Source organism: Lemur catta, chromosome 5, assembly GCF_020740605.2.
Source record: "Lemur catta isolate mLemCat1 chromosome 5, mLemCat1.pri, whole genome shotgun sequence".
Lineage (NCBI taxonomy): Eukaryota > Metazoa > Chordata > Mammalia > Primates > Lemuridae > Lemur > Lemur catta.
Genome location: NC_059132.1, coordinates 52,753,887 through 52,776,377, shown reverse-complemented (window position 1 = coordinate 52,776,377; position 22,491 = coordinate 52,753,887). Strand labels below are relative to the sequence as shown.

The following is a 22,491-nucleotide window of genomic DNA, read 5'->3' as shown; positions in this document are numbered from 1 at the left end:
AGCAAGCTTTTACAAAAAGAAACTTGTACAGCAATCTTCCCCCAGTCTTTTATTACACTTGTACCTAATTTAACAGAATTATATTTAGTGACTCACTGTGTCTTTCCAAAGCATTCAACTAGTTTTCCTGGAAATAACTCTCTTTTAACACCTATGTTTTTGCAGTTTATTACGTAATTTTAAATTAAATGAGATGATTACATTAACCGGTAAAAGTGGCATGAGCAGATTTGGAACTAACCGGTAGTCTTGGTTATCCTACAACAGGGGAGAGCGGCAGCAAAGTGCACAGGTGTGCTAGAAAAGGCATCTTCAAACATTGTTCCTGTACACCATTCACGTTTTAAAAGTTGACTCTAAAATTTTTCATCAAAAATAGTTGAGTGCTGGGTGTGATAGCTCACCCCTGTAATCCTAGCACTCTGGGAGGCCAAGGCAGGAGGCCAGGACCAAGAGTTCAAGACCAGGAGTTCAAGACCAGCCCGAGCAAGAATGAGACCCTGTCTCTACAAAAAATAGAAAAATTGGCCAGGCCTGGTGGCGTGTGCCTGTAGTCCCAGCTACTCGGGAGGCTGAGGCAGGAGTCTGAGGTTGCAATGAGGACGCCGCTGCACTCTAGTCTGGGTGACAGAGCGAGACCTTGACTCAAAAAATAAATAAATAAAAAAAAAAAGGTTGAGAAAGATCTGTTTCCCGGTAATTGGAAATACTGACATTTTAAAATAAAGCTGCCATGTCATGGTTTTAAATGTATCCAGTCAAATCTGAATGTCATATAACTATTTGATACACACCATCATCCATTTACAAAATAATACACAAGCCCTTCTTTAACAATTGGAACTTTCACATTTTTTCTCTTTGAACTTGTATTGCCATTCAACTGCTACTACAGAAATTTATACTAATATATTTTTATTCTTGGAAATATTTTACTGACTACCCTATTATACTTCTGCAACAAAATATATGAATTATTTAATTTTTTCAATTTCCTTAAAATTAAAAAAAGTTCTATTAAATTCTTCTAGATTGAGTTATCACTACAGTGATCTGTAGTATATATAGTTGTTGAAACACAAAATGGTTTGATTAACAATTCTAAGTAAAATTTTATTAGAAATATATCTCTCAATAGATGAATGGGACATATACTTTATGAATTAGTCCATGTACCCATGGCTGAGTGTTAGGCATTGTTAGGAAACAGTTCCTGTGGTTCTAGCCCCGTCCTCTTATGGTCACCAGAAACTGTCAAGATCAGGTTTGTTTGTTTGTTTTTTATTTTTTTTTTTTGAGACAAGGTCTCGCTGGAGTGCCTGGTGTGCAGTGTGCAGCCTGGAGTGCAGTGGTGTGATCATAGCTCACTGCAACCTCAAACTCCTGGGCTCAAGAGATCCTCCTGCCTCAGCCTCCCAAGTGGCTGGGACTATAGGCTTGCACCACCACACCCAGCTAGTTTTTTTTCTATTTTTAGTAGAGACGGGGTCTGGCTCTTGCTCAGGTGGTCTTTGAACTCCTGACCTCAAGCAATCCTGCTGCCTCGGCCTCTCAGAGTGCTAGGATTACAGGAATGAGCCACCTCGCTGGGCCCAAGATCAGGTTTATTGACTCAGTGCAATATAGGAGACAGCACCTGGGTGGAACTGCGGGGTGTGTCCCCAAACAAAGGAAAAGATAAAGTTGCTATAGGAGTTGGGGGAAGGATGGAATCTAAGTGCAATTTAAGTGAAGCAGTTTTTGATAGACTCAAAGCAATTAACAGGGCTATATGTAAAGGAGTCAACATCTGGTCTGGCTGGCAAAGTAGACCAGGGTCCTGTCTCCTTAGAAACTACAAAGTTAAGACAGATGTGGAATGTCGTGTCCAGAAACCCTTGATCTGAAGCTCTGCACCAGGGCTGGAACTCCAGGCTGCTGCTTAGTGTCAGAGTAACTTAGATCCTTAGGCATGAGGGGATATTTCATTCTTTACTGCTAGAATTTCAGACAGAAGAGTTTTGGGTAGTTTATGATTTTTGAGAACAATGTCAATTGTAATTCTTAGTTTTTACTTTTTATAGATATAAGTACTGAGAAGCCTGGGCCATCTAAAGTCCAGGCATGAAAGGGATGTTGATATGGCATTGCCACTCAGATTTGGACCTTCCAAGTTATATGCTAAAATATGCAGACTAAGTTTGTATTATACCTAGTGATCTGTTCATTGATGATTCTATCAGACCCTCTTTCAATTTTATTGAAAGCAAGAAGAAACCACCCAACTTGCTTGAGGATGTCTACCTAGCCTGTAGACACCATTTATTTTCTCAGATCTATACCAATGGTCCAAACATCCCTTTATTGGCACCCCATTTGTTTCCACAGTTGGGGATGAGGCACCCTTGTAAAATTTGGGATGGGTGAGGGGTCCGGTTTGCTTTTGTAAAGCAAGAGGAGGGTGAATGTGGAAAGGGGCACTGGAAAGTCACTTTCTTAGGAAAGAGCATAGGTGGAACTTGAGGGTCTGGGCATTCGCTAAAAGCCCTCCATGCCTGTAATTCTCAGGTGACCACTGCTGCAGGGAGCTTTCTAGCAGTCAGCTCGCAGCATGCTGTGGGTGGCAGAAGGACTGGAGATGCTGTTTGGTCAGGGCTGTCCATTAAGTGGCACTCTGTTGAGAGAACAGAGTATTTGAGGGCTAAGGTAGTCACAGTTTGCATTGTATCAAGAATAAATAATATGAACGATGAATTACATTGAGGAAGTGCCTTTTCCATTTTTAATTGTGTTCAACTGGTTTTCTCATTAGTAGTGCACTAGAAAATCTTGCTTTTGTTTCTTATTCATGGTTTTTTTCTGCCCTGTCGTATTTCCCTTGAAGGAAACAAATATCGTTGATTTTTCTTCTTTTTTCTCCCTCCTCTTTTCTCTTCCCCTTTTTTCTACTTTCTAACTACAAGTCAGAGGCTAGTGATAAAGTCCAATGTGCAAGAGGCTTGTTGACTCAGCTAAAATCTTTCTGGTCTTATGGTCCAAAATCTTTATGGTCTCTTGTCCTCAGTACTATGTCTGAATGCTGTTTTAATGTAATATATATACACACATATATTTTTTAACTTAAAATTTCAATTATGAGTTTGGCAATACAATCACAAAATACACTTTACAATCATGTCTCCTTCTACTCCTTGAAATGAAATTTGTAGTCCCTAAATTCTAGGACAATTACTTCTCTAAATTCCCTTAGTCACAGGGACCAACCTACAGTGAAGTGTCATATCTTGAGTTGTCAGAAACTAGATGAAAGAAGTGAGTACAAAAACTCCAAATACCATATTTATGCGAATTGTGATTTTACTTTGGATATAACTTAAGAAGTGGGTGACTTGCTCAAGTAGTACAGTATGTTCATTTTGCTAACCCGTAGCTCATAACTCTGCTGTATCTGGTCCTTCTCTTTCAGGTTTCATTTCCAGGGACCCTGTGGTACGACTCTTCCTGAAGCCCTTGCCCATCATGAAAATGAAACTGTTTCCTGAGTGTTCTAGGAAGGAGAAATTATAGTATATCCAAGAGCTAGACCACAAACAGAGGAGAAATGGTCTTGCGGGTAGTGAGTGAAATATTGGGCGATCTAAAAATATCCTGATTCCCTGGCTGGAATCCAACCAGTTGGTAGATGACGGGGACTTAGCAGTAGCAAGAGCACATGCGTTTAGAAATCAGAGAACTGTGAAGTGAATTCCTGTTACCTCGTGTGAACTGAAACATAAGAAACCTTTGATGCAGTTGATTGGTTATTGGGTGGGAACAAATTTTATCATTAAATTGCCTAAGAAATATAATTATCCTGATTCTATTTTTGCTAGTTGGGCAAAGATAGAAATAAAAGGGTAAAACCCTGCTATTCAATTCTGATTTTTGAACAAGTTTTAGTGGAAAATAAAGTCACTACCTACAGTAGGTAATTTATTGTATGAAGATGTTACCCCAGGAGATGTCTCTGTTGGGGCTTTTTCTTTTCAGTGTTTACCTTGTTTGGCTGCCTTACCTGAGAGAACTTGGGATAGGTGACCGCAGGAACTCAACACGAGGGAGCAAGAGGAAAGTACTGACAAGGGAAAAAATCAGGATGAGTAAGAAGAATGATGCAAATATATGGACCCCGAGAATAAACACAGCTGCCTAACATTTTGCTGTGACCATCTTAGCAGCAGGAGGGAAAGGAAGGTGCTGATCGGCTGTTTCTATCATAAATGCAGAAGCACGCAGTCCCTGTGGGTCTGCCAACCGTTCGCACACACGGAATTCTGAAGGCAGTTTTTCCCAGGGGACTTTAAAAAATGATGCGCCCTTACTATTAATACCTTGGAGTAAGTGGTAAGAATACAGCTCTTTCCTTAAGCCCCGCCAACTAATTCAGCACTTGGGGGCCCTTGGAATGGCTGCTACCCAGCAAGGGTGACAGACAGGCCTGGCAGGGAGGAGTGACCCTTACCAGCAGCGTGTGTGGGTCAGTCCCTCGGGTCAGGTGGGCGCCGGGTGATCGATCATGTCCCTGGGCCACATCACCTCAGCCGCTTGCAAAATTGCATTTAATGTTACACTCTTGGCTTTTGCAGAAATAGGTAGCAAGACACTGTCATATAAAACTTTGTACAGCATTCGCAAGTCATCACTTTTAATAAATCTCAAAGGTCCTTTGTGTGGGGAGGGGGGTATGTGTAGCCCACAAAGAAGTCATTAGCCAGGCACCCTGAGGCCCGATTCCCACTGTTCGGGTGGGTCAAGGTATGTACACTGAGGGCGCTGCTAATACCTGTAATTAAGTTATAATACATATAATACATGTAATGTATATGTATTATATGATATATAATTCATATGATGCAGGTTTTATACATAAAATACTATCTTGCACTTTTAATAGGTTTGTTGCTAGGAGGTTCCCAGTTAACTCCGTCTAATTTTCTCGTGCTAGCACGCTGTCTCAGGGAGTCTGATTATATTTTTGATTTGCAATTTCTATCTGACCAAGGCGGAGGTTTCTGAACTGTTCTTTGCAACTCCTCTCATACTGGACCTTTGGTTCCAGCAGCTATTTTTGTCTTGTGTCTTGTCATTTTTGTTCATATTTCGTTTTGTCATTTTTTAATTGGGAATTGCTTCGAAATCAGAAGAGAACTGAAAATACAAAATATATGTGAGATAGAATTATTCAATTCAACTTGGCATTTATGAAACATTTACCATATAATAGACATAAGAAATAAAATGATTAGCAAGACCTGGACCTTGCCCATAAGGAGTTCACAGAATGGATGGAACAACCGTCATGGAAACTATTAAACAATGTGGAAGCTACAAGAATAGAATTTTGTGGAAGGCTGAGAGAAAAGTGCAATTAGAGACGGGCAGAGTGGGGATGGGGTGGATATTAAGGTGCATGGAGTCAGGCTCGGTGGGAGTGTTTGAAGTATAAATTGTTCTGCATGGGGAGTGCCCGTCACTAGAGCGGACAGCGCATACAAATGCACGGCAAGTATGAAACAGCTTGATTTGTTCAAAGAATGACTCGTTTACTGTTGTGTAAAGGGTGAGAGGAGATAATACACAGCGATCACAAAGGGACATGTATGCCAAGAAACAAAATATATTTGGAGGAAAAGCGTGTATACCACAAAACCAGTGTGCATTCACTAAGAAACGGTGAAGTCATTCTTCGACGGATAATTACTCAGCATCTGCCGAGGGCCAGCCGCTGTGCCCGGTCGTGGGGTTGCAGGCGGGACCCGGACAGGGCCCTGCTCACGGGGGCTCACCCCTAACGGGGCCGGGCGAGGACGCACAAGCGCGGTGCCAGTCGCGGGGCACGCGTCGGGTGCGGGACTGACTCAAGCCCGGGCTTGCGGACTCCCCTGTGCCGGGGACAGCGGGACTGCGGAAAGCAGAGTCCTTCCGCCAACGCACTTTTTTTCCCGTGAAAGCCCGCCTCCTCGGAGAGCGCCGGTGAACGCAGCCGAATACAATTGCCGACGAACTGCAGCGACCACGCGGAACCCAGTGCTGAAAAAGGCGGCGACACAGCGACTGGGGCCGGGGCTACCGGGCTTCTGGGCACCGGACAGGGTGCCCCGCGCCAGCCCTGTCTCGCCAACCCAGCCGAGGAGGGCGGCACTGGGGGGTTCTCCCCCGCCCGAAACCAAGCCCTTCGCCAGCCGCGCCTGCGGGCGGAGCATTTCTGCGGGCCTCCCGCCGCAGGCCCGGCGAGCCAGGCGGGAAGACACGCCCACGGTTTCCGGCCCGCGCCCTTTCTTCTCTCCGCGCATGCGCCACCGCCGGTAGTGCAGCCTCCGAACCTGCAGGGGGCGATGGAAGCCCCCGTCGCTCGCTCTTTAGCGTCGCGCTCCGCTTGCGGCTGTTTCCGGGTCGGAAGTCAGACTGTGCAGCGCTGCGTGGGCCATGGTGCAGCTCCGGCCGCGCGCGTCCCGCGCCCCGGCGTCGGCGGAGGCGATGGTGGACGAGGGGCAGCCGGCCTCGGAGGAGGAGGCGGAGCACGGCTTGTTGCTCGGGCAGCCCAGCAGCGGCGCAGCCGCCGAGCCGCTGGAGGAAGACGAGGAAGGGGACGATGAGTTTGACGACGAGGCCCCGGAGGAGCTGACCTTCGCCAGCGCCCAGGCGGAGGCGAGAGAAGAGGAGCGGCGAGTGCGGGAGACCATGCGCAGGTTCGCAACCGGCGGGGAGAGCTGCTTATTTTCGTCCCGCTTGTCCGTTTCTGCTCTGACTTGTCACCCTTTCTCCCAGGGATAAAACGCTCCTGAAGGAGAAGAGGAAGCGACGCGAGGAGCTGTTTATCGAACAAAAGGTGAGAGGGTAGGGAGGCGTCTCATTTTTAAACCAACCCAGCCCGGGTAGAATTCCCGTGTTGCATGCAATTCGGGCTGCTAGGATATTGGAGTGGAGGGAAAATCACTAAGGTTCTTTCTGACAACAGTGAGATGCTCGTACTTTTTACTGTCTGACATGACACTCAACTGGTCACGACACCTTAGTCATTTAAAGAGGTAGTTTCTTTATCTGAAACTAGGTTGCTGTGAGAATTAAATGGTGATTTGCAAACTAAGGGCTGTACAGAGTATGATTGCTTTGCTGTTTGTTGTCTGGCACACTTAACCACATAGAAACAACTCCAGATGGGTACGCTTAACTGCTTTCAATTTGTAACAGTGACCTGAGGGTTGGAATACCGTGGGGCACCCCTTCCAATTTTCACTAAATCTTCCAGAGAATGTGGAATAGGTTCTGAGTTTTTGGACTCAGTCTTCCCACCGCTTAGAGATAGTGGGGGCCGTATTCAGCCTAATTCATTTATTTGCCTAGATGTAGAGCTGTCCTTAAAATGGGTATCGTCAGAATCAACTCTAGACATAGTTATGTACATCACCTCTTATTTATTTTTAAACGTCTTTATTTCAAAAGAAAAGAAAACTCCTTCCAGATACTATTCTAGAGAAGTTAACTACAGCTTCACAGCCGGAGTAAGTAATGGATCTTCTTGTATTACTTGCTTATATCCATCCATCTTTGAACTACATCCTGGGACATTTGTTTGAATCCATATAATTGAAGGAATTGTAGGGTCTAAATTAAAAAGCTACACAGTGGCTTTTTAATTTGGTGGAAAAGGTAGAGGTAATACTGTACTTCTTTTTATTCTTTTGCCATTTATTTTTGTAACTCTAGTCTCTGATTTCCTGATCCCAGTGTGTTCATTTAATAAATTTTGAGTACCTGTCATTGTATTAGGGGCAGGGTTGATGGTGGTAAGTGTTCTGAAATTTATCATTTAGTGGGGTAGCAGACACTTACCCACAGGCTCCTAAAGCTCACCTTGTCTCATATTTGCCTTACCTGCCACCAACTTGTCCTTCCTCGTTCCTTGTTTCATTTAGCAGCTTTGGTGTTTTTATGGTTTAAAGCCAAAAGCTATCATTGTCTCATGAAATCAAAGTCTACTAAATTTGTTCTTCTAAATGTATTTTTTTCCTATCCTCTTTTTCTCCTCTCCCCTTGATGCTTTCTGTTCAGAAGTTAAGCTCCCTTTTACCTAGGCCAGTGGTTCCCAAATTTTCAGTAAAAGAACTTTCCCAAAGAGTTATTCAGATCTTGAATACGTTAAACATACAAGCACATCTATTTGGTGGCAGATTCCCTCTTTCACCTCTGAAAACCAAAGCTCAAATGTCATGTCTACCTTCTTATTGGGTTTTCTCCTTCTATAACTTCCTCCTTCGTATTGAACTGCTGGCCCCAAGCAGTCCTCCCACCTCAGCCTCTCAAAGCACTGGGATTACTGGTGTGAGCCACCATACCAGACTTACTCCTTTGTGTAGCCTTTCTGCTGTGCAGGTGCTTTTGTATTGTACTCTATTTTTATACCACATTTTGTCAATTTGCATTTGTTTCCATTAGACCAGAGACCCCTTGAGGTTGGTCTTTATCTCCATCCTTGTCTTTAAACTGTTCAATCAATGCTCTGTGACTTCCTTAAATAAAATGAGACCTTTCGTTTCATATTCTGAATATCATATTATATAACTTGTTCTTAAGTCTTTCTCTTAACAGTAACTGTATTACCCATAGCTTTCTGCTGCTTTGAAGCCTCCTAATACACTTTGAGATTTAAAATTGTGAAGATATTCTAATCCTAGTAATACTAGCTTATTCATTGGGAGTTGGTAGAGGTGCACTGGGGAGTGACTTTTGCATTCCAAAAGTGAGAAAGGATCCCAAGTAAAAATTGAGGATGGTGATAATGAAAGAGGGGTATTTTATTTGTAAACCCAGATGAAATAGTGTGACATGTGTTGAGTAACCGTTGTTATCTGCCATTCCACTCAGTGTTTTCTTTTTTGTTTTTTCTTTAGCATAAAGAAATCACCAGGAAAATTGAAAGAAGGTATGAACTATCCTAATTTAAATAATTTCTAATGTAAATGTCAGGTGCACTTGCAGACATTTTCAGTCCCATATGATTGGCCCTTAGCATGGGCATGGGCCTAGCCAAGGTTAGCTGGAGCCTGTTCCTTGTATTTCTTACAAATAAAAACTATCCATATTGATGTGTAGTGGATATCTAAAGTGAACTCCAGTAAATGTTCCTGATTTATTTTTACATAAATGCTAATTAGAAAATGTAACTTAATTTTTTTTAGTTAATTTGCAAAAGAAAAATGAAGACTGTGAAAAAGGAAGTGGTTCCAAGAAAGTTAAAGTGCAAAAAGTACAGTCTATCAGGTAATGAGCCTTTTTTTTTTCATGTGGGATGGGGAAAATAATTAGTAGCAACTTCAGATTAGATCATCTGCGGAAAAATCAATTTCAATATTAAAAAATAAGGATCAGTTGAACAATTTGTCCTTCCAGGTCCTATGGGTTAAGTTCAAATTTTATTTTCTTGTGGGTTTTTATTTTTTTTATTTTTTTTTTTTGAGACAGAGTCTCGCTTTGTTGCCCAGGCTAGAGTGAGTGCCGTGGCGTCAGCCCAGCTCACAGCAACCTCAAACTCCTGGGCTCAAGCGATCCTCCTGCCTCAGCCTCCCGAGTAGCTGGGACTACAGGCATGCGCCACCACGCCTGGCTAATTTTTTTCTATATATATTTTTAGTTGTCCATATAATTTCTTTCTATTTTTAGTAGAGACAGGGTCTATGCTCTTGCTCAGGCTGGTCTCAAACTCCTGAGCTCAAACAATCCGCCCACCTCGGCCTCCCACAGTGTTAGGATTACAGGCATGAGGCCTTACCGCGCCCGGCCTAGAACAATTTCTTGTTAACTAATATGATGTTTGGACTTTTGGTTTTAGTATTTTAGTACAAATATCCAGGGACGTGTTCTTCAGTTGAATACATCAGAAAGAGAAATTGTTAAATTGATCTAAAATTAAAAACATTTATTTTCTCTACTAAAATGTAAATGTTAGCCTATTTCTTGTAAAATGGCCCTATAATTTTAATTATCTGTCCATATACAAAATTGGAAATTGCATTTTTCACTATGAGACAACTGACAAAAATACTTTATTTTGAAAGTAAGCATGTATCATCCTCATTTATTTTGACCTTTTGTATGGATCGCCAGCCAGAATAAAAGCTACGTGGCTCTAAGACTAAAAGACCAAGACCTGAGAGATTCAAGGCAACAAGCAGCCCAAGCCTTCATACACAATTCTTTATATGGTCCAGGAACCAACCGAACTACTGGTAATTTTCTTACCGACTATTTTTCTTGCTTTTTACTGTGAATAAAATAAAGAAATGATAAATAGTTCTCTTTTCCAGTTAATAAGTTCCTGTCTCTTGCAAACAAGAGGTTACCAGTGAAAAAGGCTGCAGCCCAGTTTTTGAATAATGCTTGGGGTAAGATCCAGCTTTATTTTCTTGTCTCTGATAACTTTATTATGTTGAATAATGTTCTTTTGAAGGACATAATTCATTATAATTTTCCCCATATATTAGCTTATATATTAATATTTTAAAGTTGCTTCTGAAAAATAGGCCAATGTATATATATGTGTTTATATACACATTTAATGTATAATCTAATAAACCTTGTTTTAGCGTTTATATTCATATAGAGAATCGTGAAAAAATACTTTGAATTATGTGTTTCTTGGGCATTTTATCTCTCTTCCTGTACAAAACTTCCTATTCTAGGAACTCAGAAAAAACAAAATGCCAAGAAGTTTAAAAGACGGTGGATGCTCAGAAGGATGAAAACTCCTAAGAAGTAAACTGAAGCTAAAGGAAAAATCTGTATTTTGTATGTATAGAACTTAAAGTTATTCAGTTTAGAAGACTAATTTCTCTGAAAAATGTAATAAATCATTTTTAGAACCATAAAAATCTATTTGGGGTAAGTACTTGGCCACATTTTGTCCTTTTGGAGTACACTCGTGCCTGCCTGCCTTGTAGTCTTTGAGGGTCCTGGAAGAAAAAGCAGTTTGAAGGGAGTTGGTTTTCCTTTCTTTTTATGCATTTAACTGAATACAAGCAATACCCACACCAGCAACAGCACCTCTTCTACTCCCACCACCCCCTTCCCCCAGGAGGGTGTGTGGCAGGAACGGCAGGGAGGAAGAATAGAGGTCAGAAAAAGTCTTCTCACCTGCTGCTCTCAGATGTTTTGGTGCTATTTTCACAGAATGTTGTTTTGTATTATTCCTCAGGGAATGAGAGAGAGAGAAGTAATTGTGAAAGAATGCAGAGTGTAAGTGTAGACTAAGTATTAGTTCTCAGAGAAGATTCAGTGCACAAATACAGCTGACACACACCTTTGTCAAACCGAAGGATCAGGATAGTCTGTTGAACCGCTTTTTAAATTTTACTTGGCTGGGCGTAGTGGCTCATGTCTGTAATCCTAGCACGTCGGGAGGCCAAGGCAGGATTGCTTGAGGCCAGGAATTCAAGACCAGCCTGGGCAACATCGCAAGATCCCATCTCTACTAAAACTTTAAAAATTAGCTAGGCATGGTGGCACGTACCTGTAGTCCCAGCTGCTTGGGAGGCTGAAGCAGGAGGATCACTTGTGGCCCAGGAGTTTAAGGTTGCAGTGAGCTACTGTATGCTTAGCCCAGGCAACAGAGCCAAGACTCTGTTGCAAAAATAAATAAATTTTACTTTTTTAACCAGTTTGGGGGTTTGCTTGACTGGCAAGTCTCATGTGCCATATTGTGACTATGAAAATAAGGAAGTTAATTTCCTGTTGTCTTTCTCTGTCACCCACAATATCAGGTTTGACCCTAATCTAAGGAGGCCACTAAACTGAAGGCAGTCTTAAGCTGTAGAACTCAGCTTAATACTAGAAACCATTAATTTTAATTGCTCTAATTTCATATTAACCATAAGAAGTATACACGTACCTAATATATAAACTCAATTGACACTCTAGTATCTGTAGAAGTAAATTTTTAATGGCTGGTTAATTATATCACTACATTTTTATTGCAATATAGTACTCATTTAAGCACTTAAAAATGGAAGGTGTACAAAGATTAAATTAAGACACGGTAAATTGACTAAATATTTGGTTTTTATATAAATAAAGGTCATAACCACACTGTTGACATGTAATACTGTTATAGTACAACAGTTAAACTTGTGAGTCTACAACAGAAGTCATCTGTAGTTAAACAGGAAACAAAGTTGAAAAAGACCATGTTAAAACAAAACTACTGGGACTAACAGGTTGGGATTGTAAGTAGCAACAAACATATTCACTCAGCTCCTGAGTAGTTCAAGTTTTACAGTACACATTAAAAATGATTTCTCCCATAACACTATAAATTCAAACTGTCGAATGTTTATGCATTTTGCAAATTACACTGATTGAATGCTTATGTGGGAGCAGGGGTCGGAACGTCTCCCAATTTGAAGTTTACATCACCCACATGCTAACACAAACACAACTTGTTCCATTTCCTTCCCCTCTCTCCCCCCCGAAAAAGGCAGGATTTTTTTGGTTTCTTTTAGGTAATTGTTTTAAAGGATTTGTGATGATCGATTTGAACGTCTGAAATTCAGTAATATTTAACTCTTAGACAACTAAGAGGTTAAAGATGGAAAATAATTTCTCCTAACACTAAGTTAGAAAATCATTTGCATCATGCTGTAAACTAGGAAGCAATGTAAAGCGACAAAAACCTGTCCCCAGTACATAATTAAAAAAATCTAAATTTCAAATCAGCAGAGCTGGTCTACTTCCATGTTGACTATATGCCACAATATAAGTGTGAGCTCTTGAAATGCATAGCTAATGTAGGTAGTCTTCCACTGTGGCAAATGCACAGGATCCAATTCCTGATCGAGCCATCAGTCCTAGACATTGTGTGGCCTGTCCCATTGCTAGGGCAAGTGGAGGTTGCTTTGGCAGATTGTGGGTTTCTGAGGAAAAATGATTAAAAAATGGAAATAGTAATTAGCAAGCAAGACATTTTAAAAATCATCTCAATCAGGAAAATAATGGTGTTACGTACAAAATTACCAATGCTTATACCACTCTTAACTGCCTAACCAGCAATGGTAGTCTCTAAGCAAATGATCGATGCTTTGGACATGCTACTCTGACAAGGTAGTGTGGGTACTGGGTATTCAACTGTCAAAAAAACTCTTGCAAAATTAGACTTTTAAAGTATCAGATACTTAAAAACTGTTTTATTTTCATATTAACTATTATGGGGGAAATATGTAACTTCTGATCTGATGTTTGGAGTGAAGTGTAAGGAATATTTAGTATTTCCCTTCTACTTGACCAAAGTCAGTTGACATTAACTGAAAAAGGCACCAGGCTTTCATTACTAGTTTCCACTGATGGACTCTTCCACCTGTGTGTACAGGACGCAGCTGAGGCTGCCTAGCCATCTGCAAGGCACATTGGTGAATGATACCAGGGTCTGTTGGGAGCAGGTGGTGACTGAGAGAACACAGCAAAGACACCCTATAATTTTGGAGGTACACAGATTGGTGAGAAAGCATGGTTTAAAAAGTGGTTTGTTGGCTCACGCCTGTAATCCTAGCACTCTGGGAGGCCGAGGTGGGTGGATCGCTCGAGGTCAGGAGTTCGAGACCAGCCTGAGCAATGGTGAGACCCCGTCTCTACTAAAAAATAGAAATTATCTGGCTAACTAAAAATACATAGAGAAAAAAAATTAGCCGGGCATGGTGGCGCATGCCTGTAGTACCAGCTACTCGAGAGGCTGAGGCAGGAGGATCACTTAAGCCCAGGAGTTTGAGGTTGCTGTGAGCTAGGCTGACGCCACAGCACTCTAGCCCGGGCAACAGAGTGAAATTCTGTCTCCAAAAAAAAAAAAAAAAGTGGTTTGTTGGTTAAAGATTATTAAAGTACTGACTTTTAACACTGAAAAGCAAAAATCTTTCTAAAAATGTCTTTAAGGTTCACAGGGAAGTAACCTTGCTTAAAGGTAAGTGTCAAGAGGGTACATTATTATAAATTTTGGGCAAAGGAAGCATCTAGTTATAAGCATCTTTAAATTTTTTGGACATGAAACTTAGAAGAATTATATATAATAACTATAAGCACTGTAATTAACTTTAGTGCTTACAATTAAGCACTATATATAGATGTATCTATATCACATAGTACAGTATTTATAAATATGCACATATCTATCTATAGCAATTTAATAATCTAGTCATTAATTTTGCAGGAATCATATACATAAACATAATAAGTTTAAGCAGTATTTATAGCTGAATCCACTTAACAATATGTAATAATACATGTATTTTAGATAATGGTGTTAAGTAATATTTAACAAATTAATTCCCTTGAAGAACTCAAGAAATAAATTGTTACAAGAAAACTGGTCACTTTTCTTCAAAAAGTCTCAAGTCCAAGTATTACCTAGCAATTTGGTCTTAATGATTACCCATAGTGTAGTAATTTCAAAAAGATAATTAAGAATTATAGTAAATGATAATTTTCCCTGTAATGCCAGCATTATTACTAAGTTCTTTATTTTTACCAGTAGAGCTAAATGAATTTTGTAGAACCAAAGAAAATTCACATTATTTATTATACACAAATTTCAAATGTGTGAGAACACCACTGAGGACACTACTACTATTCTCAAACTCCAATACTAGTCCTTAACAAATAATAAATTAATTTCATAAAGGCAAAGAAACAGATTAAGGCTCAAATATGTAAACTTTTCATTGCTTCCTTCACATTCCTGGCATAAGAATCCTGGCCCTCATTACAAGTCTCCCTATCTGAATTACTTTTCACTCTTTGTGGCACTGCCCTCATCTTCCTAAAATAGTTGGACACATGTGGCTAAAAGCCCCGAAACCCAACAGGGCCAGATAGCACAGCACAGACTTCTAAACTAGACTGGAGTCCCATTTTACCTGGGAATTAGATTCTAAAGTGAAATGAAAAATGACTCATATGTAAATTGCCTTTGAACAGTTAACCCTATCAAGTTTATATAGAAATGCACAAAATGTGCAGTTACAGAATTCATACAAAAAGAGTATCTGTTCGGTGCATAAATACTGTAGTCACTCTAGTGAGTTGCTCACAGGAACAGAACCTTCAGGGGAACAGCAAATTAGAGTTTCCCACTTCTTGGTCACACCTGGCTAAGCCTCACCTAAACTGCTTTTCTCTTCCTCACCTGTTCTTTTTATTGGGTGAAGGCATGTAGTTGGATGTGGCTAACTCAAATACAAATACAATTTGGTTCCAAGGGTTGGTGCTGACGGGGTGAGGGGACAACACAAGTTACCTGGAAGCCCTTTGTGCTGCATCATAGCATAGTGTGAGCTGTGACATGAGTGCCCTGTGCCCACTGAAACGCCTCAAGCAAAAAGGAGGGAACATGGTAGCAAGGGGCACCAGCTAGGACTCCTGACCTCTACTGGGTCACATTCAGTCTTGTCAGATGTTCACTCTTTCACTCCCTCAGTTCCACTCTCATACTTGCTCCATCAAAACCTCCATTTCCTGACCTCTTCATTTTTTTCAAGCTTACACTGTTCCCTTCTAGCCTCTTTTGTGGACTAATTATTAGACTATGTTTTCATTCACATTCCCAAATTCCTTCTACAGCAACCAAACTAGAAACCCAGTTCTGATCAATCTACTACACAAAATGTATTCAACTAGGTAGACAGTTCTGTACGACCATAAATTTATACTTTTGTTTCTCCATTGGGCTTTCAATGTCACAAGTTACCCCTTTACTCATCTTCTGTTCAATTATATTTCAGTCCCTTCACTGGCTCTAATCCAAATTCTTACCACTTTGGAACTTTCACAACTCTCAGCCCTTGATGATTATTTGCTTAGAAAAACAGGAGGCCATCAGGCTTGATTCCTCAATTGCCCGTCCTCTCGCCCATGCCCACATCCTTCTCTCCAGTATCCAAAGAAGAGATATAGTCTATGAGAATTTAGGAGAATGCCTCTCCCTAATCCCCAGCCTGGAAATGAGTGGCAGAAAACACCTTTCACAAAAGAGGGGTACAGAGAGGGTGTCTTTAGTAGGGTAATATTTTGAATTTAGACACAAGGACCACCAAAATACCTCATTGTAAATAAACAGCAGACATTTCGTGGCTACCAGAAATGCTTGCATACATACATGTACACAAACCTCTATGTCTCAAATATTACAAGATATACCCCCTAATCTACTGTTTTTATTACATTTGAATCCATGTGTAATCTGGAATTGAGATAAAGGAGGAAGGTCTCTGTATTTTACAGTTTTATATTTTAAAAATGTAGAAAATATTCCCCTTATGATTTCACCAAAATATAAATGCCAGCACAAATATCCTCTTCTCAAATGTTCGGAGAATCTAGTTAAGTTGTGCTCTTTGGCTTTACTTACCTAATATTGCACTGTTAAGAGCTGAGCACACAGGTTCTCTCTGAATTGGGTCAAGCTGATTTCCAACTGGGCTGTTCCAAGGATCTGAATATGCTAGTAAGCTGAACGCGTCCTGTTGAAAACATACCAATTTAGTTTTAATTCATGTAGTTCAACTACTATGCTCACAGTGGTTCCAAGTGGAAAGACAAGTAAAATACAGCTTTAAGGTACTAGACTATTACAACCTTTAAACCCATTTACTCCATGTCTGGATGCTTTGTGTTTTTGAACAACCAAATTAGGCAACAAAGCCCAATTTGCTTTCATTTTTCTTGTGATTAGCCATTCTCATTCATCTCCTCCCATCTCTACAACACAAACTAAACAGAAGAAAATAAAGAAAACTAATTCCAAAGGAATGGGCTAATACTGGTTAAGGTAGAGAGGAAGGTAAAACATTCAGACACTTTACAATTTCTTACCATTAACATGAATTTGACATTAAAAGAATAAGGCCTGCCTGCATTTCTTCTGTTTAATGGATGTGGCCAACTGGACACATCTCATTGGATGACATCCTCTCGAAGTCAGTTATGAAAAAATTAAACTAAACTGGCTCCCCTTCAGGACCTCTTCTATACATTTATTATTTCCAACCACTCTCCTCAAGCTAGCCTTAAGCTAACTGACATGTAGTCTTTTCAAAGAACTACTCTGTTTTTGCCTTCTTTCTATGGGAGGAGCATACTATAGTGGTTTCAGATACTGGCTTCAAGTCCAAGCTCCACCACTAACTAGCTGTGTGGCCTTTGGCAAGTAACAATCTAAGTGCCTGTTTCATCACTTTTGCATAATGGGAATTATAAATGGTCCTATTTCACAGAGTTGTATAGGGACTAGATGAACAATATCAGTTTGTTCTAACTTTTCAACAAGTGATGTCTTATTATGCCAAAAGTCAATACACCCTAAATCAAGAGTAATATTATACATATATACAAATCATATATAGATACAAGATATCCTTAACAATTCAGAAAGCAGACATGGAGATCTGCTGCAGAAACCATAAATCTGTGAAATCAGGAATGTGTCACTTTCAAAATGCTGACTACTGAAATTCCTAAAGAGCACAATATCCTAGGTTCCTCGCTCAAGCAATCAGCATTCCTCTAGCTATCTTACTAGTTTTACGAAAGCAGAGGTGGGGGAGAGGCTTCCTGGTCAACTGTACTCTTGCCCTTTCTCGTCCATATGGGCCTCTATATTGTGGATTTAGAAAAGAACAGCCCACAAAGAAAAACTAAAGGCAGTCTGAGGCTACAAGACAGGAAATACATGTGCCTCTAAGCAAATGCACATGGCCCCTACATTGTCTTATATTGCTAAATATTTCATTCAGGTTAGTCTTCTGCCTTAGTTATAATAAAAGTTCTTAGAAGATAAAAAAAATCACTTACCATACAATTTTGAATCCCCTGCAGCTACTCATAGGTGGTGGTTACAGGGAATACAATTCATATGTCTGCTGATATTAAGACCTGCTTCTTCCAGTAATTGAACATGTTTTATGCATCCCACAAAGCTACTTGGTTCTATTTCCTGCCCCCCTAACCCCCAATCCAAACTTACCATGGGATAGCCTGTATCCTGTAAAGCTAACTCTAATCAATCACATTATTTCTAAAGACTGAGCTTTGCTCAAGACTTAATTCATTCCACAACCACTTAATGAGGTATCCTCCCCATAGTACAGATAAATTTAAAAAGATACAGTGAAGAATTTGTCCAAGGAATAACTGGTACATAAGAACGTCAAGTACAAAATTATCTTCAGGGGTCTATATCCTGACATGCCACCAAAAAGGTGAAATGTTGCAGTCCCAAATCTCAAATTAAGACTACACCCTCTAGTATTTAAAACAAAACTCAGAGAAAAAGATAATACTAATACTGGTAGTAAGTTATTCTGCATAAAAATTGTGTGAGGCCATGTTTCAAGCACTAACATGGATCATCTCATTTAATCCTTACAATAACCTGAGGTTGACATCATTATGCCCATCTTAAAGAAAAGCAAACTGGCAGTGAGGTTAAGATCACACTGCTAGTACTGTACTTCTTTTAATAAGATGCAGATTCTTTTTCATTACCAATCTAAATATTAAGAAAAAAGTCTAAAATTTTGCTCTCACATTTTATTTTTAGTACAATTTAACCAATGTTTATTGAACACTGAGGATACAGACAGTGAGGACCAGGACCTAGTCACTGCTTCAAGGAACTCACACAGTCTCACGGGGAAGGCAGATAAGCAAATAAAGTAACATACAGTATATTACTAGTGACTTAACTGAAAAAGGTTCAAGGTACATGCAAACTGAAGCTGAGAGAAAGGACAAAAAGCATGGCTGGAAATATGGGTAAGGGGTTAGATCCTAAAATGTCCAAAAACACACTGAAAAGCTTGAAATTCTTCTAATAAGGAAATGGGTTTTAAATAGCAATATGGATTAGACTTGATTTAAGAAGGATCATACAGCAACACTATGAAACATGGCTTGGAAGGAGAGTGAAGCTATAAGCAAGAAAACTAATACAACCTTAAAAAAACGGTTTACACCATCAAGCTCCCAGTAGTAAACATCTAGAGCTTTATCCTTTCTATATAAAGGAAAATGAATGAAATCAGCAAAGCAACATTAATGTTTTAAACCCTACTGTAAAACTTAATTGATGGTGACAACCAAAGAAATGCTAGTAAGTAATTTTATGACACTATATATGTTACACCCACTAAAGTAGGTTTAAGGTAGTCGTGTCCCTAGAACATTCTTTCATTACTGCTAGTAAGCTGGTAGAAGGTTTCTGAAAAGCAATATAGCAATATGTAGCAAAAGCCACAATAATGTTCATATTCTTTGACTCAATAATTCTATTTCTAGGACTTTATCTCAATGGAATAATTTTAAGGAAGAAACAGATACATGTATAAAGGTGTCACTAAAGCATCTGACATAAAAGCAAACAGAAAATCCAACAACAGAGCAATATTTAAGTAAATTGATATAGAAACACAATAGAATACCATGTAGCCATTTAAAAATAATTATAAATAATGCATAGAAACTGGGAGGAAATAAATTTCTATGACAAAAATAACACAAAATAGTGTCACTACAGTTATTAATTAGGTAACACACATGGGAGTTGAGGCACAAAACTGAAAATGCCTGTGAAATATTGTGGCATTATGGATTTTTTTTTTTATTTTAAAGAAAAAACATGGCCAGGTAGAGTGGCTCACACCTGTAATCCCAGCACTCTGGGAAGCCAGGCTGAGGAAGAGCGAGAACCCGGTCTCCACCAAAAAAAGAAAAATTAGGCAGGCATGGTGGTGCATGCCTCTAGTCCCAGCTGCTCAGGAGGCTGAGGCAGGAGGATTGCTTGAGCCCAGGAGTTTGAGATTGCAATGAGCTATGATGATGCCACTGCATTCTACCCAGGGAGACAGAGGGAGACCCTGTCTTAAAAAAAAAAAAAGAGAGAGAGAGAGAGAAAAGAGAAAAAAACATTACCTCAGTGGAAATAATTTGAGGGAAATGTGATGTCATTTAGGCAGGATTCTCAGTTTCTAAAAAGGTGAATCTAAATGGTTCTATTTCTGATCAGTTACTAGATTAAAAGCTCCCTGCAGGCTGAGGCTGCTCACTCACACCAGACTCTCCCAGAGTGCCCACAACAATGCCTCAGCACACTGCAGAAGTTCAACATACAGCTGCCAACAAACTAATCCAGGCAGCTCTTTTGGGAGCCACTGGAAGATGCAGGCAGGTAAAGAAGAAAAAGACAACAGGAAAAGAAGAAAGGAAGACTGAAAAAAGAAAAAAGTTCAAGAGAAAACGTGGGCCACCCATTTTCACCACAGGTGGGCCACTCACTGTCTGCAGTATGCCTGCTGTTCCACAGCTAAGGAAAGGCAAAACACACGTGCACCTTATGGCAAAGCAACTGAGGTAAATCTCATTTTCAGCTTTAATCCAGTCATTCTCTATGTAGGTGTATATGGCTCAGAAGCTGATGTAAATCCAAAAACATTATAGATTAAAAAAAAAACCCTACAATCACATGTGATCTGAAGTGAAGAATAAAAAGAATAATTTCTAAACCTCAGCTACAGCAAAAAAGGTTTTAGCTTCATGTTGCCAGCCTTGTTCTTTGGCTACATATAAGGTAGATCAGTTACTCATCTTATCCCAGTTGAGCAAGATAAGCTTGGGAAGAGAAAGGAGAGCAGCTTCAGAGTATCAGGAAAGTCTCTGAAGGCAGTTGGCATTTGCTTAAGAAGCTGGAGTACAAAATCAAAGCCATCTACATTCTTTAGATGAAGATGGATTACATCTTGACATAATTCAGTGTATAAGCAAGGAATAGCTTTGAGAATTAGCCATGTAATGCCATTTTCTGAGCTTCATGCAAATTAGAATCAAAGACACAGTAAATTGATGGAGTATAATCTTAAATTTTCAAAGGTACCACATAAATCACTCATTGCTTCATTCTGCTCAAGTAGCATAAAGCTGTAACAAGAAAACCAAGTCAGATCACCTAGGGTAAAAAAAGTCTTAAGAATTCTTACAAACATTTCATTTTCCCAAATACCCCCTAAAACAATTCTCAAAGTATGATCCAGGGACACCTGGGTCTAAGACCCCATCAGGGGGTCTGTGAAGTCAAAACTACTGTCATAGGGATATACTACTAAGATGTTCCTTGCCTTTTTCACTTTCATTCTCTCATGACTATACAGTGGAGTTTTCCAGAGGCTACACAATGGGTCATATGATAACAGATTAAATGCAGAGGCAGGTATGAGAGTCTAGCTCATCCTCTAAGCATTAAAGAGACTTGCAAAAACATAAAACAATGCCACTCATTTTCTATTTTTGGTTTGGAAAAGATAGTTATTTTTCATAAAAATATGTTACTCAATGGATTTGTTATTTTAAAAGGAACTGACAATTTTTAGTTTTAGTTTCTAATATGGTAAATATCAATAGGTGTAACTCATATATACAAAAACTATGGGAATCCTTAATAATTTTTAAAGGAATCAGACACCCAAAAGGTTGAGAACCACTGCCCTACAACATCCTCAGTACCTACCAAAGTAGTACTCAGTTCCCCAAATGGGTAATTTTAGACACCTCAAATAATACAGAGACTAAGTATTAAGTTTCTTTTTCATGCTGATACCAGAAAAAGTGGCACACAGTTGCACAGTGATAAAAATCCTTGATTTGGAAAAATCAGTTATACTTTTCAAGATTCAACTTCAATTTAATTCGCATATATTGACTACCTAGGTGTTACACATTAGAGGTGTATACATTAGAAAAATAAAGGCAGGTTAAAAGAGATAATCTGACCTCAAGGAAATCTTAATCTTCTAAGGCAAATGTAGATGGTCATCTTCCTCGTATATGAATGTCTGATTTGACTTTTAAAATGAAAAATTATTTCAATTACATAATCCACCAATTTTTTTTATTTAGCATAAAAATAATTTAACTTTTTTTGATAGCTCAGGGTCACCATCAGAAACTGAAGTTATTGCGCTATCCAGGAGATGAAGTACTAAATATAATTAATACACCTTTCTTCCCACCTAAGCTACTGAAAATGTACGACTATGCCTTTAACTTAAGGAGACACCATCCTAGTCTAGGCAGATAAAGTCTACACCTGTGCTGTACTGAGGCTACAGTGTACGTGGATGTGTTATTTTTACTGATTTTATGCCAAGTGTACTGTATTAGGTGCTACTAGATGCTGCTGACTGGTACACAGGTTGAGTATCCTCATCTGAAATGCTTGGGACCAGAAGTGTTTCAGATTTTCGACTTTTTTTTAAATTTTAGAATATTTACCAATTGAGCATCCCTAACCTGAACATGTCCTTGGGTGTCATGTTGACACTCTAAGTTTCAGATTTTGGAGCATTTTGGATTTCTGGATTAGGGACACTCAACCTGTACTGACTCTCAGTTCAGTCAGGAAGAGATCGCAGGGGTCTTTTGCCCTTTCCTAACCATACCCAAGTGTCA

General features: G+C 39.7%; 3 protein-coding genes across 3 annotated transcripts in view; 2 read left to right on the top strand and 1 right to left on the bottom strand.

Annotated features, from left to right (window-relative positions):
* The window catches only part of SIRT5 (sirtuin 5), a 32,344-nt gene extending 28,744 nt beyond the window's left edge, over positions 1 to 3,600 (top strand). The window contains exon 9 of the mRNA XM_045551813.1: positions 3,446 to 3,600. Within this exon, the coding sequence (XP_045407769.1) occupies positions 3,446 to 3,521 (76 nt within the window). The 3' untranslated portion in view covers positions 3,522 to 3,600. The remainder of the gene's footprint in view (positions 1 to 3,445) is intronic.
* A 2,751-nt stretch (positions 3,601 to 6,351) lies between these two features.
* On the top strand, positions 6,352 to 10,880 carry NOL7 (nucleolar protein 7). Its single transcript, XM_045551814.1, has 8 exons — positions 6,352 to 6,707; positions 6,787 to 6,847; positions 7,462 to 7,520; positions 8,910 to 8,941; positions 9,198 to 9,279; positions 10,123 to 10,244; positions 10,323 to 10,400; positions 10,698 to 10,880. The coding sequence occupies exons 1-8, from the start codon at positions 6,445 to 6,447 to the stop codon at positions 10,772 to 10,774; spliced, it is 774 nt and encodes a 257-aa protein (XP_045407770.1). The 5' UTR covers positions 6,352 to 6,444; the 3' UTR covers positions 10,775 to 10,880.
* Positions 10,881 to 11,933: 1,053 nt separating this feature from the next.
* Positions 11,934 to 22,491, bottom strand: part of RANBP9 (RAN binding protein 9) — a 98,480-nt gene continuing 87,922 nt past the window's right edge. Inside the window, exons 13-14 of the mRNA XM_045551805.1 lie at positions 16,403 to 16,514; positions 11,934 to 12,923 (exon numbers count right to left, since the gene is read on the bottom strand). Coding sequence (XP_045407761.1) covers positions 12,793 to 12,923; positions 16,403 to 16,514 — 243 coding nt within the window. The 3' untranslated portion in view covers positions 11,934 to 12,792. The remainder of the gene's footprint in view (positions 12,924 to 16,402; positions 16,515 to 22,491) is intronic.